The sequence below is a fragment of the Phaseolus vulgaris genome, chromosome 7 (assembly GCF_000499845.2).
Source record: "Phaseolus vulgaris cultivar G19833 chromosome 7, P. vulgaris v2.0, whole genome shotgun sequence".
NCBI lineage: Eukaryota > Viridiplantae > Streptophyta > Magnoliopsida > Fabales > Fabaceae > Phaseolus > Phaseolus vulgaris.
In genome coordinates this window covers 35,006,288-35,026,257 of record NC_023753.2, presented here as the reverse complement: position 1 = coordinate 35,026,257, position 19,970 = coordinate 35,006,288, and the positions used below count along the sequence as shown (strand labels likewise).

General features: G+C 31.6%; 1 protein-coding gene across 5 annotated transcripts; it reads right to left on the bottom strand.

Annotated features, from left to right (window-relative positions):
* Positions 1–2,639: 2,639 nt before the first annotated feature.
* On the bottom strand, positions 2,640–13,937 carry LOC137830325 (increased DNA methylation 1). 5 transcript variants are annotated; one of them, XR_011084203.1, is made up of 20 exons: positions 13,364–13,929; positions 12,425–12,502; positions 12,098–12,302; positions 11,837–11,945; positions 7,562–7,660; positions 7,068–7,160; positions 6,877–6,958; positions 6,741–6,800; positions 6,590–6,642; positions 6,296–6,462; positions 5,757–5,967; positions 5,504–5,561; positions 5,260–5,316; positions 4,915–5,160; positions 4,189–4,296; positions 3,989–4,053; positions 3,858–3,914; positions 3,677–3,770; positions 3,113–3,253; positions 2,640–2,917 (listed from the first exon to the last, which is right to left on the bottom strand). XR_011084203.1 is itself a non-coding variant. In XM_068637594.1 (19 exons), exons 1-19 carry the CDS (start codon positions 13,721–13,723, stop codon positions 2,783–2,785), a joined length of 2,370 nt encoding a protein of 789 aa, XP_068493695.1. In that variant the 5' UTR covers positions 13,724–13,937; the 3' UTR covers positions 2,640–2,782. The 5 variants fall into 5 exon arrangements, 2 of the variants coding, with proteins under 2 accessions (XP_068493695.1, XP_068493696.1); XR_011084204.1 differs by having other exon boundaries at positions 4,189–4,252; positions 13,364–13,909; XR_011084202.1 differs by lacking the exon at positions 4,189–4,296 and having other exon boundaries at positions 3,113–3,266; positions 13,364–13,909.
* Between the last annotated feature and the right edge of the window lie 6,033 nt (positions 13,938–19,970).

Below are 19,970 nucleotides of genomic sequence, written 5' to 3'. Positions count from 1 at the left end.
CTAATGAAACTATAAAATCGAAAGTTCAAATGCTCATATATTTTGATTTATAATTTACATAATTAACTCTTAGCCGTTTTATGTTTCAACTTTATAATATAATACATGAAAATGGGATCTTGCCAATTATTACCAGAATAAGAGGTAGATAAAATAATTTTTTAACAAATACTTGTAAGAGAGAAAAAATAAATAAATAAAAAAATCAAACTTTTGCATGATTACTTGAATTACTTTATAGCTCAATAGAATTACTTGAATTAACCCACTCCTTACTCCACCTATTTTCTACTCATTACTGGAATAAATAATGTAGGATTTATACTCAAGACATATTTTCATAAGTTTTTCTATAAGATTTTTTCAGAAAATATAAAGAAAGTAATAAAATTGATTTATAAAATTAAGTTCAACTCATTTTTTATAAATTCATTAAATAATTAATGATACTTTTTAACTAATAATAAAATAAATTTAGTATTTCATTAAATTTATCTGTCACAATACACATAGGTTTCTGATCTACCTAGCTAACAACCATCTGAGTTAACTTAATTTCCTCATCTACTTTTGCTGACAATCATCACTACCGTGCTGTGATGGTGGACTTGGAGCTAAACATTATGCTTCCTTGTTAAAGACAATTAAGATTGATCCTCCTACACTACATAGGTTAGGCACTTTCTTCCTGCACCTCTATACCTTCTCTTGCACCCTTATAGGTTAGACAAAAATAATACTTTTTTAAAAAAAAAAATACATTTTTTGAAATTTTAAATCCAGAAGTTATTTATGAATTTGGAAATACTTTTTAATTCTACAATTCAAAATGTATTTTTTTTCTACTTACACATCCTAAATTGTAAAATTCAAAAGGTATTTTTGGATCAAGAAATACTTTCCAACTTCGATTCAAAATGTTTTTTTCTTCTTAAAAAAATACATTCTAAATTCAGAAATAAATTTTGGATTCTATCTTAATGTTTTTTTTTTTTTTTAATTTACACAATCTGAATTTCGGAAGTATTTCAGGATCCAAAGATATCTTTTGGATTTTACAGTATAGAATAAATTTTTTTCTTAAAATATATATTCTAAAATATGAAGTTTGGAAGGTATTTTTGAAAATACCTTTTAGATTCTATAATCTAGAAATACCTTATGGATTCTATAATCCATAATGTATTTTTTAAAGAAACACATCCTGAATTATAAAATTTAGAAAATATTTTTGGATCCACAAAATGAGAAACATCAATAGAATGAAAAATATTTTTACATTTTTATATTTTAAGATGTCTGGGGTGTCAAAGAAGCTATATGGAGGTGCAGGAAGAAAAGGCTCATAGGTTATTATTAAAAAAAGCCCTTAACAAAACTGTAGAGTTTTATTCGTACTAAGGTTTCTTCTTCCCGCACCCCCATAATTTTCTAAATCCCAAAACTGACCTTGACCTTTTATTTGAAAAAGGGCACCGTGGTTACCGAAAATCGAGATCGGGGAGTGTACTACAGATTCATCAATCCGGAACTGAATCATTTTTTTTCAGATGAAAGCAAATTTTGCATAAATTATTGATTTCCGGATTGCTGAATCCAGAAGCCTAATTCTGTTATTGATTGGTGGATCCGGAATATTTTTTTTGGAATTATAGATTTTTGAATCCAGAATGCATATTTCTGTTACGGATTAGTGGATCTGGAATGTTTTTTTTAATGATGGATTTTTAAATATGAAATGCATATTTTGAATTACAGATTGGTGGATCCAAAATATTTTTGAAAGTGCCAATCCAAAATTTTTCTGAATTCTATAATCCAGAATGAAAAAAAATAAATAGTTTAAAAAGTAATAAAACAATAGGGACATCTTTGCATAACAGCCTCGTACTAAAAATACATGTAATCCTGTATCCACAATTTTTTGTTATATTAGAATAAAAAAATTAGAAGATCTTTAAGAAAGTAAACTTTGTAATTGCATTTCTGTTAAACTATAATAATAGAGTTGATAAAAAGTTTGATAATGTAATAAAATAATATTTACATTTCTATCATTTAACAGATCACTTGATTAAGTTGTGTAATTATTTTAGTTAAGAGGTGATGCCCTTATTCATTTGTATTTTATCAAAATAATGAAATTATTTTTATTAAATAAAAGATAAAATGATGAAAAACTAATTATAATAAAATGTATCTTTTATATATAATATAATAACAATAATAATAAATATAGCGAGTTTAAAATAAACCAATAACTTGGTTTAGACCTTTTACTTTTCTGGTGGTGACTTTATCGGCAGGGGAAATTTGGATTGAACACATTCTTTTCTGATATTGTTTAATTATTAGTTAATAAATACAAAAATATGTGTAACTTGTCAAATAAGTAAAAATTACAAATTTTCAATTTCAAACAAATATTACTCAATAATAAAAGATATATATTAAAATAATATATTATAGAATGCCTTACTTGTATTTCTTGTACATTCAAATACCAATGTAAAGTGTTGAGTATGTCAGAAAATGTTTGTAGCAACAGCTGATTTATGTAAAACAGCATTGAATGACAGCCGCAGCAAAGCACATTCCAAAATCAAGAATTCGAGTATGGTCAAGAGTGTAACAAAAACTTAAAAATAGGAAAATGACATTATAAATGTTAAACGAATATCATGTATATCACGAAAGGCTACAAATAACCTAATGTCGATACATGTACAGAACAGGTAAATGAAAAAAAAAATGGAAACGAGAAAGGTTGGGTTTTCCCTCTTCACGATTGGCTATCTTGAATATAGATTTCTGATGATTGAGTATTGATGACCCTACAACGAGGCACCGTTTTATGAAGCATTATTGTCCCCTTAAATGCCATGATCTGATGACAATTCATTCTATAGTTGGTAAGCTGCAACACAAAATCAAACTCCGATCATTCTTTGAGTTGGGGGGTGAGTCTTGTCACAATTAATGTAGCTAGCTAAACTATCAATCACAGAAACACAGTTGTAGATCCAAGTAAAAAAAAAAGGCAAGAATGAAGTGGTAAAATGTTAACTTAGCTCCTAGTTTGTAAATAGTTGAGGAAAACATAAACATATACCTCGTCGGGTTTCATCTTGCTAAATCCGAATTTTTCTGTCCATATAGATTCTGCTTCTTCAGCAGCCGGTAGCACAAGATTTTTCACTTTCAAGAAAGCCAGCAGCCTTTCAATGCACGAGAAAAGGGTTTGGAAGTAGCCCTGTAAGGGTAAACTAATAAAATTATAAGTAGTGTGCACCACCAAGACACAGGCAAAAGTGATCATAACATAACAACCGAAGTATTATCTGTTAATCCCACTAATTAGATTATCATCATTACAGAACAATATATCAAAATTCCAGACCCAGCTCTATAAGAAAATATGTAGCAAGAAAGACAGCAACCGATTTAGAAAATATGTGCGATGTTGGAGATTCACAGAACTAAATCTCTTGTCAATTAACACATCAAAAGAGAACCTGTGAGATATAGCTCAGTTTGTGAAGCACTAATTGGAGACTTGCAAGAATAGTAGCTTTTAAATCCCCCCAGGAATATTCTAAAAGAAAATGAGGTTGGGGGTGGGTAAGACATAATGGTATCCCAAGAAATGCCAATCAAGAATAGCATGGTCTCGCACCTTCCCACGGTTCTTATATCTTGTTGCAACTATGGGGAGTTCGGCAATGTCCTCACCAAAAATTCGAAGCATGCCAGCGGATACCACAGATGAACTGCAATGTCAAAGGAAACAAAATATGAACAGCAATAAAAGAAACATTTGAAATAATAGTATCTAAGTGCAAAGAGCCACTTCTTACTTGACAATCAATAATGCACAATACATTCCTCCAAAATCCTGAGTCTGCAAATTCCTTCTACATGTGATTGAGAAGTTAGTTGAGACAAGGAAAAAAATATTGAAAAGCAAAATGTTCTAATATGATTTTACCCATAAACCATGGCAGGAATGAGGTCACGTCCAGCAGCTGGATCAACTATAGGATCAAAGCATTCCTGAAACATGCAAGAGACATCTAAAGACCAAACTCCAACAACTGTTTTAACTTAAGTTTTCTAACAATCTTATGAAAAGCTCAAAACAAGTTTCCCCAATGAAAAATAAAAATGCACTATTTTGGAGTTTCTCACGAGTGAGACAGCAGACTGTGATGGGAGAAGTGCTCCATAATCACTCCTCTGTCGTGTCTAAGTACTGCAATAGCACCACTATCATAATTGGATAAATTTATTTAAAACCTACAAGTGGAGTGAAATTTTTTAATCATATTAATCCAAAATTATATTTGATAGCTTACTGATATACATCAAATTTAACCTTTTTTTAAAAAAAAAATATGAGAACAAGAACAATTTGATTATATTTTAATTTTGTTTACAAGATTTAAGATTAATATATAATTATGATTCAATTGTTTAATTGATAAAAAATTCACTTTGTAGATAAAGTGATTGAAATGGTGTAAGAGGGCTAAGTCTGACACAATCATAAACCGATCAGTCAGAAACTTTAGCAGGATGGAAATTACTATAAAATCATTAACTCGTGAACATGCATTTATGCTGAAGGAAAAACTTTTCAACCCTGCCTTCTAATGGATTTATACATATCAAGAACCGTTAAATCACACCCTGAAGTCATGTGATGAAGAAGAATAAATTTACTAAAAGAAGAAAATGCCATAAATAATAAAAATGCAAACATTCATTGCAGAACATACAAGGATCATCAACTTATCACCTTCAAAACCCAAATAAGAGGAAGAATATAACAATAGTGATAAAGTAGAAAATGATATGACCATGATGATGATGACGATGATGGTGAAGCAACTCATACAGACAGACAGAACTTACATTAAACATGGCCACTGCCTCCAAAAGTAATGGCCTAGTTTCAGGAGACGCAATTTTTCCATTAAGAAGTTTCCATCTTACATCAATCTCATTAAGGGGTTCTAAACATCTTTCCACATGCTTCTTCTTTATAACATCCAAAAGAGATTCAGGAAGTCTTTCAGCCACCGTAACCAGGAGATTCTCCAAAGTAGTATGTATTCTGGTGCAATCATTGCAACAAAGCCAATCCCCTTCTGGCAACTCCTGTAATTGGTTGGTTACACACATATTATGTCCAACGGGCTAAAGTTGGTGTCTAAACTAATGTATCCACATATAAAGAGATGGTAACGTGTTAAGTACCTTCAGAAATGCCATCTTATGATCCCTCAAGCAACCAACATGATATTCCTTTTCACACTACAAACAAGTAGGGGAGGAAGGGATTTTATGAAAAACAACATGAAGTTAGCTCAGTATAATCAAATCAACCCCCTGAGCAACCCAACATAAATCAGAGTTGATCATACACCTCTTCAAACTTGAGAACATGACTTTAAATGTTAACAGGCTGTGTTATCAAAACAAAATGGACTACAATGCTTACCTGATCACAGATTATAATTGTGCGAGGACCAAATCCTGATCTGCTGAAGTCAGAACTCCTACATGCACAAAATTTTCTGTTAAAAGGTGGGAAATCACGAAGCTATTGCAGCAATCAATGGTTGAACTTGAATACCAAAGTAAAGTATGATGACCATTGCTAATTTCAAGAAATACAATGTTAGATGAGAGCAAAGTGGATTTCATACATTGCTTCTATGCTCTAATTCATTTCAATACAATACAAGTATTACCTGCATAAAATACATCCACCAATCTCAGCTCCTATGTCTTTCACTATGCGAATGCATCTCTTGGCAATCTCCTCAATAGGATCAACACCTTCTACCCTTCCAGCTGCCACGGCATCGGCATTGTATAACACAGGCCTTTCTCTGAGAATTGTGTGTTGACAAATTTGACAGTACCACTCACCCCGGGGAATACTTGATACAGATGCACATTCTGTACATTTCCAAACATCATAACAGATAAATGCACATACAAGATGGCAACTTGGTAATTTATTATAGAGAAATAATATTCTTCATAACTGCTGCTTACAGTTCAGTAAATCATGAAACAAAAATGTAGGCAGTAATGAACATAAAAACTTCATCTAGTATTTAATTGAAGTTCCATAATTGGCTTAAATACAAGACTTTAGTAAGCGTGATATAGAAATTCTTGCCACAATGGCAGAGGATAGAAAATTGGAGGATGCAGGAGGGAACGATGTCAAACAATAAAAAGCAAGATATATTTTAAGTTTTTTTTATCATTTAAATCTGACCTTTATGAAATGCCCTTGGACATCCATCACAGAGCAACAGGTTTCCACCATCCCAACAAACAACACATGCATAATCATTCTGCTTTGTAGTGCATTTGTGATCTTTTGAGAGAAATATTGCTAACTCATGGAGTGACACCCCATTCGATGTGTAGATGTATGCATAACTGCCAAAAACATACTGCCATGAAAATTCATAGGTACAAGAAATTCAAAAAAAACTCTGAATATTTATCCCACACAATTTGATACACCATAAGCCCCTCCTGGAAACTTGACAAGAAGAAAACTCACGGTTTCCTGCGAGAAGCCCAGCCTGCATGGACCTCAAACTGTGAGGGGCTGATCTGCATAGCATTTAACAAATGAAATTCGAAAGTATTATATATACAAAATAAGAAATTCCTGAGGTGTGCCCACAAAGATAGAAGACAAGAAAAAATGCCTCAGTGTTACAGCATCGACAGACAATTCCAGTGGGTGTTTTGATACCCTCAAGCAGTTTCTGCCAATCAGAATAAAAAAGTTAACAGGGCAACAGGATTACAACAATTTGTACAAGAAATTCACACATGAACTACCTGTCCCCGCGCATAATAAGCTACTTCTGCTCCATTAGGCAATCCATCCTCTTCAAAAATCAATTTATGTATCCGTTGATACCTAAAGAAGAATATATTGGGTGAACAAATATTAACTATCATCAGTAATGAATATTTGTAAAAATATTACAGGCAATATATACACACACAAGAGACAGAAAGGAACTAACCTTTTAGAGATCCTCCACTGACTTTTATGTTGTGGAGATAAACACTTTGAAGTAATTGGAGCAGTCTTCAATTTTAATGACAGCTTTGATGATCTAGTAATAACAAGTGATTACAATAAAAACGGGAGACATTCCTTGGAAATAAAAATTTAACATGCAATTAACATCATCCTAATAATATCAAGGATGATTAAAAAGCTCTCCATGCTGAACAAGCTCTTCTTGTGCAACACAATAGGCACAAAAGCAGTCTTGAAAAAATATGAGCTTCTAACCAGTTTTTTTTATTTATATGTAACACATTCAAGAGCATGTAAAAAATATATAAACAGCAGCAAGAAAACAGATGACTAATTCAAAAGAAATTTCTTTTATGAAATTCCTTAAGTTCAAAACTATATAAACAGAGTTTATTAGTTGTGCAAAATTGTTCCAGAAAAACTTTTCAAACTTATGTCATACACCGTATAAATGAAATAGATATAAATACCAACTTTGTTCTTGTCTTCCAGTGTCTCTTAGTTTGAGGAGAAATACACAGTTCGGAAGTACAACAAGAACATGAACGGGAGAATAATACTGGCCGAGGGGACCTGAAATAGTGTAATACAATAATTAAAGAAAAGAAAGTCAGGGGAGACTCAAAATCTTATCATTGCACCATACACAACATTTTGTGCCTACTTCACTTTCCTTTTAAGCTAAAAAATATATCTAGTGCTGGTCTGACCACATTCTGTTCATGTGATTTCAGTTATACATTGCCTTATGAATTAAGATTAAGATAGTATTTGCTAAATATTAAATCTTATAATATCAGTGGATCTAACCCACAAACTAGTAAGGTTTCTAAACCATCCCAATCTGTGTCCATTATTTCAGGATGCTGAAATTATAACATGTCTTTCTAAAATCAAGAAAATGCATGACTTTTTTTGTTTTATGACAAGAAAGAATTAGTTTATTAAGAGCCTTCTAGTAAGACTATTATCATTTAACTGATGGTCAAGCAGTAAAAATAAATAAACAAGTGAGCAGTCTCAAAATCATATCATATGATCATATCCATTCCAGAAAAGCTAAAATTAAAATAAATAACTGAATAAATAAAAACTGTCACGCTAATAAGCAAGGTAACTCCATTTTTTTTCGAGATAACACTAAATTTAGTGTTCTGAAGTTGCATCCCCATATTACATTAGTTTTTACAAAAATAGGTTGTCAAACTATTTCTACAAATTTCACTTTCATCAACAATTTAAGTCAGCAAAGGATTCTCACCAAATTAGTACATCCAAGATTAAATCTGTTACGAAAGTAGTCTTCAGAGAATTTCTTTTTATCACTATTTTAATTCACCATAAAGATCAATAGTGATAGTTTATATTTTTTTAGCAACAAATCTGATAGCAAATTATATATTGGAGGATGGATATAATGATGATCTACATTACATCTTTGGGGGACTAATTTAGTATTTTGCAATCATAGTTTTAAAAGATACAGTGGTGGTGACTCATATACAATTGGAGGACCAATTTGAGAGCTTTATCTTTTCTTTATTTGTCATTGTAAAAGTTATGTGCTGCATTTTCTTTTATAATAATTCTTGTAATGGCCATATCAGATTGATAGCAGCTATAATTGTAACCAAAATATAAAATGAACACTCATAACTGTAATAATAGCTTAATCCCACTAAGTGAATCAGCTATAGGGATCATAAGATGTCATTGAATTAAAAACTAAATTCTCAGAAATATTATTCAACCTGAGGTCCCATTTAATATAAATTCCTAAAGATGTTTCTTCTGGTCTCCCTTTATCCCTTTTCATAAGATTAAAAACCATGTAATGATCTACTCTCCTTGTCAGTGTTTCCAGGGACCTCTCCTTGTATCTAAATAACTCTTCCTTATACAATATCAGTAGTTTTATGTCTTTTTTCGATCCCTTTCTTTTCCTCCTGGGTCAACAATACCTGTGATCCACAGAAGACCCCATTTTCTATCCAGTGAACAGTACATGGGGCCATTGCCTGCCCTTTTCCTTTGTCACCAAGAGCTCTTTCGCTCCGATGACCATGCTACAAGAACCACCCTCCTCCGGCAACCACCAAGCTTTTCTCACCTCACACCCACAAATGCGGTTTCTTACCGGCACGTGCGTTTCAAGCACCCATAACAGATTGTTATTTTTCCTTACTTCCAGCACGACCTACATGATGGTGCGCCCCTTGCCTCCTTTCTCACATCTAAGCGTCTTGTTTTGGTTTATTTCCCATGGCTTTCAACAACTCCCACTCAAGTACTGCTTCTGCAATGACTTTTACCACTGTTCCACTGATTCCATGTAAAAAACTGATCAGAACAAGCAACTATAGTTCTTGGGTTGTTGTTGTTCAGTTGTGGTTCCATGGTCAAGGTCATGACAACCACTTGACCAAACAAGGCAAAGATATTAAACACTGATCAAACCCAATGGAAGCAAATTGATGCCTCTTTGTGTAGCGTTGACTGGTTCTCTATTGATGGCAAATTGCAACCCCAATATCACACTTTTACTACTTGTTATGATGTCTAGAACAAAGCCAAGAGACTTTATTCCAATGATGTTCATCATCGTTATAACGTTGTCTCCAACCTTACTTCTATAAAGCTTGACGACCATGATATACAAACTTAACTTTGTAAGCTCAATCGCTTAATTGCATATTTTTTATGCCCTCGTGCCTTTCACTAATGATGCAAACAAACATTTTGAACATCGTAGAAAATTTTGTATGGTTCTTACACTAGTTTGACTTGCTGCTGAGTTTGACTCTGTCCGCAATCAAATATTATTCAACATTGTTGTTCTATCTTATGACACCGTTAGTGAACAATTACTTCGCCTCTCAATTCCTCACACGTTTGGTAGTCTCCTGAACTTTCAACAAATTAATTCTCCTTGTACTCCCACTCTACCAACTGAGGTGGACGAAGTGGAAATCGTGGTGGCAATTGTGCTCAATGTCCTCATTGCAACTATTATCAACGGTATGGTCATATTTAGGCAGACTATTGGACAAAGCCTTCTACAACACTTCTCTTAGCACTCAATCATATAGACTTTTTCGGGTCAACAAAATCATTTGTGTCTTTATTTTGTTACCTTTGAAAGCCTTCCAAAACCTTCTCTTAGCACATCATCTCTAGAATCCTATTTCTCTTAATTTATGCTCAATCACATCTTCCCATGATATCATAGTGTCACTCATAGGTTTTATCCCTATGAAATTTATACAATTTTGAATATCTCCTTTGTTCTTAATTATATACAGGAACCAAAGTGCCTCTAGTAGTTAGTATCTTACGATTCACGATACGTATCGTACGAAACGATACGGTTTCACCCTCTCACGATACGAATCGTGTGAAGACTCTTTTTAGTCCCTGAATCTTAGCTGTATCATGCAATTCGCACAAAGAATCGCTGAATCCCGAAACGAAACGATTCCATATTGTGTGAATCAGTGTGGATTTTAAAAAATGAGTAAATAAAAAAAGATAGACATAATTTGTTTAATAACATGTATGCACCATAGAGGTTGTTTTGGTGAAATTGTGTGGTATATATATATATATATATATATATATATATATATATATAAAATTTATTGTATCTTGCATGTATACATATCTTATATATTTAAGTATATATTAAATTTTTTAATGTTTATGAATCTTACGATTCACGATATGAAACGATTTACGATTCATAATATCAGCTCTCCATACACTACTTGTATCTCGATTCTACTACCACTAATATGACAATTTTTTAGATCTCAAAATCTCATTAAATTCCATACTTAGCCAAATAATACCCTATAATTCTACATATTTCCAAACTCCAATAACAATATCACCATGACCAACAACTTTACCTTTTATTTTTCAAAAAGCAAATATATAGCTCAAAATCCCAATTAGATTGACACCCTAAGCTATATCAAACTGTACCGTTATCTTATCTACACCCTAATGGCTCTTTCACCTCTCTTACTCAAATTCTACAATCGTACGTCAAATTCTACTTTATTACTTGGATTTTTTATTCCTTCAATATTACATGTTGATTCTTGCACTCCAATGAAAAGCTTATGAAAATAGCCTCTCATCTTTCTTTAATATCTTGATCTATAACCAAAACTTTTCCTTCATTTTTTAATTTTATTCAAATCTCTTGATCTCTTTCCCTATTTCAATAAAGCTTATAAATTACATAGCTTACCTTTTTCATTTGTTGGAGATCTCCAATCGAATAAAGATGTGGTCAAACTATCTTGAACACATTCAATTCCATCATCAAATTCCATAACTTAGCCCCAAACTTCTTTATTCAACTAATACTACTTGACCAACCCATATAAAATCCTTTAAAAAATCCTCCCTTAGCATTCTTAGACATCTCACATCCCAAACAAGGTTAACACTACCTTATGATTCCCAAATACCTTCCTCCAATAATCTCTTCCTAAGAGACAACTGCATCACACAATTCTTGAATTTATAACTGGTCGGATTTCTGTTTCCTACTTTTAAAATGGATTTTAAGAGCCAAAATCATCAATGTAGAGTTTCAATAAATACTAACTTCTATTCTTCAAAAATCCATTGTTCTAGTAAGTCACATATTATTACCAACTTTATAAATAAGTAAATAAATAATCATAGTGCATGGTTTTTGAAAATCTCAACAAACTCAGCAGGCAGAAAAACAAATACCTGACTCTTTTGCCAACAGCATGAATCGAACTGCTTTCAGATTTCCTTGATTCCACGCATGATAGACACAAAAGGCCCACTCTTTCCACATTGGAAGCAGGGAAACATCCTACGCAATTAATTAGTAATAAGCATCAAGGCAAACAACAAAAAGGTTTAAAATATAATAAACACTATATAATCTTAAGTTTTGTGATTTTAACACAAACTATGATCAGGGTGACAACTGAGCAACAAACATGACGAAAGCAAAGCTCTCACCTCTGCAACTTTTGCAAGTAAAATATTTTTCCTCAGGTGGAGAACTGACAAAATTTTGAACGGTCGTCTCCAAAGTATGTAGCGGAGCTGCCCTGCATGCTCTCAATAGTTCAAGCAGGCTCTTCCCATTTTCAAGGCAAATATATTGTGCTGCCCTCTTATATATGTTACATGCATGAATCTCAAATTGGGAAGGTGGAATAACCTACGGGGTGGGAAAAGGAACAAGGAAGACAAATGAAAGGGTAGTCTCAACCCAAAGGAACCACTGGGTAGTGGGTACCCATGACTTCATGACCCAATGATAAAATCACAGTGATAACTCACCCTGCATCCATTGCACAGACGGCATGAGCACAAGATCCCCCCATCTGTAATTACACCCCGCAATTCCGAAGTTGAATCCTGCCATATTGACATTAAACTGAGACACAGTATATTTATTTACAAAACCACTAGTCACCCACTGGCCAAAACCCAAAAACAGGACAATAATTTTTTAAATAAAGTTGCATTAAGTCAAGCCCTTATATAAACTTATTACAAAATAAAGCTGATTGGACTAAGTTAATAATGTAAAAAATCCGTATAAATTTGTAGATTCATATTATTCTTACAAAACCCTTAATCTCTTTATAAACCAAAAATAAAAACTACAGTGAGAATTATTGACACTTTTATATAATATAGTGTATTTACTCTTTTCATAATAAAGGTTTAATTAATTACTATCAGATTCCTATTTTACGTAATCTTTAGTCTGATTCCTAGATTTAGATACTCCATGTTTTTAAAATGTACATAGAGAATCATGAATTAAATAATGTAAGTGGCCCAGAACATATAAGTTATACCTAAAATTTAAAATTAGTGCATAAAATATAACAAAACCAGGAATTAAATCTACAATAATTTATCATGACGCATTTCATAATTTATCTTTTATATCTGTCTTTCTATCACATCAGTCATCTTATTTCACCACTTCTATTTATCCAATTCACAAGAAAAATGACAACATCTCTAGTCTTAATTACATGACAAAATTAACCTCACCCAACACACATCCCCATCCGGGCAGACAAATTTTCAGCCTGTAAGTGCAGTCACTACTACCAAACCAGAGACGATGTAGTTGATCAGTTTTAGAGACTTATCCATAAACTAAGATCAGTTGGTCTAAGCCACCCACGCCACAATCTCCTATATTGACAAGAGAGAACACAAATAAAAGAATAAAAATTGCAATGCAAGGTGGAAACGGACCTTCTTGCAACCAACGTAAACGACCGGAACGCCTTCGAGCAAACCAGTTTCAAAGAGCTCCTTGACGGTAACGGGTTTCTTGTGGACCGCCACAATCTTCTTCTGCGGCGGCGAATTCAATTCCGTCTTGATTAGTTCCTGGGGAGGATCGGGAGAGTTGAGCTTGGAGAGGTTGAAAAGGGGGTCCTGGCAGCAGGCGCGAGATTGTTCGGTTTGAAAATGTTCTGTTTTGGGTTCATGATTGGCGGAATTGAGGTAGTGCTTGCGGCGAGTGTAGACGAGAAAACCCTTGACACGGGAGTGCGGTGGAGTGGAGGTATGGTTGTGAGAATGAGGGGAAAGATTGGGGGCGGAATCCATGGGGGAAAAGAGAGAGAAAAGAGGGATTCAGAATGGAGAGAACATTAGGAGAGAGAAGAGGGAATGTAGGGTTTTGGAGATAGCAGTGATATGTTATGGATTGAGAAGATGAATGGGAGAAGCTTGGAGACGAGGGGTCCACGACTTTGACTTAACCACACACTCTTCTTCTCTACTCAACTCACTAACCAAGTTCCAAATCTCTCATACTTCTTCTATTCTTACTCTTAATTCTTATATTATTACTTTTGTTTAAATATATTTTTAATTGTAATTTTGCTTCTTATGTTTTTAGGATTTGTGATTTTGATTTTTAATATTTTTCAAAATGCAATTTTAATTCTTAAAATTTTAGTTAGATGCATTTTTTTTATTGTTTTGGGAAATGGTATGTTGAGATTGGGAGAAATGTGCGATACTTAGGCATTTTTTTTTTTACTTTAACTTAATAATTAAAAATAGGTATTAAGATTGTGTAAAAAAATTGTAGAAAAAAATAGAAATGGGAAGTATTGAGTTTGTAAAATATAAGAATCAGAATAATTGATGATTAGAGATATTAAAATATTAAAATTGTGAACAAAATTAGGATTGAAATTGTTGGTTTATAAAATATAATAACTAAAATTTATAATTAAGCTTTTTTATAATTTTAATTCTTATAATTGATTAATTAATGGGAAGAACTAGAAATTTGTATTGGGTAACATTCATATGAAATTGTTAATTAGTTTTATATAAAAAAAATTTATAAAGCTTTGTTTTGACGAGAGAATGGAAAGGAAAGGAAAAGAAAGAGAGAGAAAAGATAATAAAGTTAAATTCTTTGGATATATGGAAATTGAGTTGAAAGTTGATAAATTTGAATAAAAAAATACAAATGATATGATTGATCTAAAATGTAAAAAGAAAATTGTATGATTAATTAATTTATTGAAATACTATTATTTTAAAATTGTGGAAGAATTTAATTAAAATAAAGATGAATATTTATATATAAAATTGAAATTTGTAATTAAAGAATAAAAATCATAATTATTTTGTTAGAACCAATATTATGATGTGAAAGATATATCATTCATAAGTATATTACGTATTATATTGATTGAAAAATAAAATTGGAAATAGTCCTGCATTGGATAAGATAATTGAAATTTAAACGAAAAAAAGTCTAAATTACAACAATAAAAATAAATAAGTGTGAGATGCAACAAATGTTTTAGTAAACTATCGTAATGTGAATTTTGTAGTGTGACCAACAATTATGTTATTTTTTAACCACATAAAAGTATAGCTGACAAACATTTAAATTAAGTAGTCATATTTTCAATTATAATTTATTTCAAATGAACAAGTCATATTTTCAATTCAAAGTTTTTAAATATGTGGCTCAACAAAATTTAGGTCAAAGATAAGACATTGAAACACATCCAGTCACACAATGACGTTTCCAAAATGTTAGAATGAATATTTTACAAAATGTTGTCATGATGCTTTCAAACCCATACTTGATTAGACATTCATGTGTAATCATTAAAAGTTAGGGTCATAATCAATTACACTTTAGACCTTAATCGATTAAGTCTTAAACATAATCGATTATGCATGTCTAATTGGTTATGACTTATCAACTGCACATTAAATTGGTGTTTTTAGGTTAGACACACAATAAGAATGGATGCATGTCTTAGGTGAAATGAATTTCCTAATAACAAATCAATATGGTATAACTAATTTAATAGACGTGTGAACTTTTGATGATAATACATGAGGGTTCAGGCTTAAGATAGCTTTTGGCAAACCCCATATGTTGAAGGTGTGATCTTGTGCAAGCACATGAATCCTCACCCATAGTCATTGCATGCATATATGTGTTTGACTAAATTGTAAATATAAGCATATAGAAGATGCATGAAATAAAAAGGTCTCTCCATGTACAATTGATAATTTATTTTTTACTCTTGATTTTCACATTGTGCACTAAAGTCCAAGAATTGACAAATTGTTGCAAAGCCATCACCTTCTTTTAAACAATGTTGCAAAGCATAATCGATTAGGTGAAGAATTGTAACTGATTACTCATTTCTCCATAATTGGTTATGAACGAAAAGTGAACCCCTTCACCCTCCATTGTTCATTGTTGACCACCAAATTATATGAACCATGCATGTATACATGTAGGGTGAAAAATGTAAAAATTAACACCGATTTCTTAGATTCCAAATCTATTGCAACAATATCTACACCAAACCAAACACAACAGTGAAATCATCTAATTTTGATACTTTCAAATCAAATTATATGAATAATTAAAACATTGTTAAGAAGAGTGTTAACATTCCTCATACTTATTATTTTCCTGTGTTACAATCAATCTAATTTTAGGTATTTTACAATGATAAAAAAAAATAAAAAATTACATTATTCTTAAATAGTTTTAATAACATAATTTTTTAAAAGACTAAAGTTAGAGTTGTTTTTTAAATAGAAAATAATATAAAAAAAATTATTTCATAAAAAAAAATTATAATTGAAAGTTTTCTTATGCAAATTAAGAATATACGTTACATATTAATAATTTTACTAAAATAATCACATTCTAAATGGATACAATATTTGTACCTATTGTAAATATACAAGATATAATTCATTTGAAATAAAAATAAAAAATGAATATTATAGTTTTTGTTTAATTCAATATATTTTAAAAGATATTTTTTTTGTTTTTATTATTTTTTTCATCTCTCATTTTTTAAAAAAAATTTCTGTTGTGTAACAGGCTGCGAGTGTACTTCTAGATTTTTAATGTTTCTTTTGTATGTGTATTTTTAAATACCAATTTAACCCCTAAATTAGAATGGTAACTTAAAGTGCTTATTAAAATTAATAAAACAACAAAATAGCTTCTAGGTTTATTAATTATTAATTTAATATAAAAATATAATTAATTATTTCATTTATTCTTGAGATAAGTAATATTACAGAATTATATCTAAAATTGTAAATTATATCAATAATTAGTCTTTTAAAAAAATAATTGAGAGTGAAAGTAATCTCTTAAATTAAAAAAAAAGTTTAAATGCAATTTTTACCCAACTTTCAAAATTTTAAATCAACGATTCTGAAATTAAAAAAAAATTAAAATTTTTATCACCCATTTAAATCCTAATTTGCATTTTGTCTCTAAAGAATTTTTAAACTCTTTCCTGTCCAAAATTATCTAAGTTAACAATTCATCTAAGTTGTTTAATATAAGCTTAATTTTACATTTTTTTTTTACATTTTATAAAATATTTTTTTTATCCTTCAACCTTAACATTATGTTTGGATTGAGGTGGGGGAAGAAAAGAGAAAGGAAGAAGAGAAAATATAGTGAAAAATAAGGTTATTTGAATTGAATAGAAGTTAGTAAGCAGAGATGAGTCGAAAGGGCAAAATTGGAATTCAAAAAAGGAGGAGGTACAAGAAGAAATTGATGGGGTATAGGAAGTAATTGGCTTGGTTCAGTATTTTAGGCTGAATAAATGTTGGGTAATATTTGTTTTGGGCTTGTGCGTGGCCCACTTGCAATCTGAAGTCTGAAATGAGTCATCTTTGCCATTGGCTGATTCTTCCTGCACCTCCAGTTCTTCTCTCAGCTTTATAAATTCTCGTATTTCCAAAAATATTTCTTTATAATATTTGGAATTATGTAATTTAGATTTTTTTTTCAAATTCATAATTAGCTTTTGGATTATGCAATCCGGAAGTTTTTTTCAAATGCATGATTAATTTCCAGATTACATAATCCGAAAGTCTATTTTAGCTTTTGGATTATATAATCTGAAAGTTTTTTTTCAAATACGTGTTCAGATTAGATAATCTGAAAACTACTTTATGAGAATAACACAAAAAAGATAAAAAAATACTTTTACGTTTTGTATGAGATAGTGTAAGAGTTCTTTGCCATTCTCATTTGTCCCTGCATCTTTTCTTATTTCTGTTTAATCCCTAACATTCCATTCATCTTACTACTTCTGTCGTTTCTGCTTCATCTCCGCTGCCAAAGTTACACTGGTACCGGTAAGACCTCGGACGACCGAACACACGAATTAATAATACAACATAATAAATACGTGATAAAGAAACAGTTATAACTGACGTTGAATGAGTCAAAGACACACTTCGAAATACACTCTCATGATATTAGGAAGCCACGATACATGACCTTAAGACCATTACACTTGTCCTGGTGAACTGATTACCTGACCCACACAAGAAGAGGTCCAAGTCAACCTATAAGTAAGACTTCTGAAGGGAGGAAATGTACGTTTTCATATCCAGAGAGAACAAAACAAAAATACTAGCACTGACTTGAGTGTCGGAGTGCAATCGTATCCCCATCGACCGGCGGAGCATGCATGTAAGAGAGGAAGAGTTACGAAGGATTTGGAGACTAGCAACACGACAACACATTGTGTATCAAGTGGACAAACATTACTTAGGCCCGACATCACACAGGTACACGACCAATTAAATTCTCTACCACAAATTAATACAATTTATTAAACAGCAGTTAATAGTTTATACAAAAATAAATAATAATAATAAATGTTAAAGCCCCTTTTTCTTTTGTACTTCCACTTCCATTATGCAAATTCAAATGGGTTTTGTTGCCTTGCTCATATCCCTACTCAAAATTAGAATTTTATTTTCTGGGAATTGAATCAGAAGCATGGCATCACAGTGGGTTGGTTGGTTTTGTTAGCCCATAGTTGAAGGCCTAGTATAGTTTTGATGAGAAGTAGAATAATAAATGTGAAGTGTAGGAAAAAAGAAGACACGTGAGGGGAAAATGAAAAGGTGTTAGTGATATGTGGAAGAAAGAAGCATATGCTTTGGAAGATGCCATATTAGGAACCTCCATTTCACTCTTTATCACTTTAATTTATGTTCCCTTTAACAAAAAGTCACCCAACACCACACAAGCTACTTAAGTCATCTCATTCCTTTATTGCCATTATGACCAACAAGAACCAAATCCTATAACACCCAATCCTCCCTTCATCTTCAAACCCTCTGTCAACTGCACCACCCCTTCCCAAACCATGTAACACCCCTTCCATGCCACCACCTTCTTTCTCACTTTGGGTGGTGGACATCTCATTATATATAATGCTCTCCTCCATATCTTTTCATGGTGCTTTCTCTTGGAAAGGGCAACTTCAATCCTTTGGCATTTTTCAGCTTCTCCATCTCACTTCACACTGTGATTTGGGCTCTTGAGGGACCTCTCACAATATCTGTACCCTACTTCATTTCTTCTACAACAAAAAATTTATATGCAGTTCTTTTCAGACTCTGGTATTGTTTTCCAATCAGAATTACAGTTTTACTTTGTAATCTTCTGCAACATTTACTGCAAACCTTTATTACATAGATTATCAAAGTAAAACTTTAACCTGATCAAAAAACAATACAAAATCGCTTTAAAAACTGTGTGTAAGTTTTTGTCGTTTTTATAGTGTTTGTTTTGTTGCGATGATTTCAACTGCAGACTTTGTCTATCAGTATAACTATATATATATTGTGGAATAAATGTGGGTTTGTAACTTGTATTGTTGTTGTGGTTGATATGTATAAGTAAAAAGTATATGACTCTTGTGATGTTGCTTTTCTAGTGCCTTTGCATCTTACATCATTACTGTGCTTATTAATTCTTTTATATATTTTTGATAGATTATTAGCTACATATATATAATGTGATTTTATTGGACATATGGCCCCCAAACTACAGTGATGTGGTAATCACATGGAGCATATAAAGAATTTGGCCACTATCTAGTGTTGTAAACGTGTTCTGCAACATTTCTTAGGAGCCAAGGAGCATATATTATCCCTTCGTACGTAGTGATCCATTGGATTTTAGTGCTTCATGTTTTCTATCTTCGTTTTCCCTCCTCACTTCAACATAACACCCACGTTTATTTGCTTTTTATTTTCAACTTCAGGACCATTTTTTTTTCCAATTTTCTTTTCCTATTTTTAATTATCCCTTCAATATTTATTCAAAAAAAATTATATATATGTTTGAGATCCATATCAATTAAAAATAATAATATTTTATAATATATATTGATACAAATTTCATTTATAAATTGAGTTAGATTTAAACTCCATTCTATTATTAGAATTATTTTATATTTATCTTAATGAAAATTTGTTGGTATTATAAAATTATTATAAATATATATTTAACTTCTTAATA

Excerpts from the sequence above, each read along its gene's own strand:
- LOC137830325 (XM_068637594.1), bottom strand. The coding sequence starts at position 13,723 with ATGGATTCCGCCCCCAATCTTTCCCCTCATTCTCACAACCATACCTCC. Across the intron at positions 7,161-7,561 it reads CACTGGAAGACAAGAACAAA|ATCATCAAAGCTGTCATTAA; the intron begins GTTGGTATTTAT and ends TGTTATTACTAG. Across the intron at positions 3,254-3,676 it reads GATATAAGAACCGTGGGAAG|GGCTACTTCCAAACCCTTTT; the intron begins GTGCGAGACCAT and ends TTACCCTTACAG.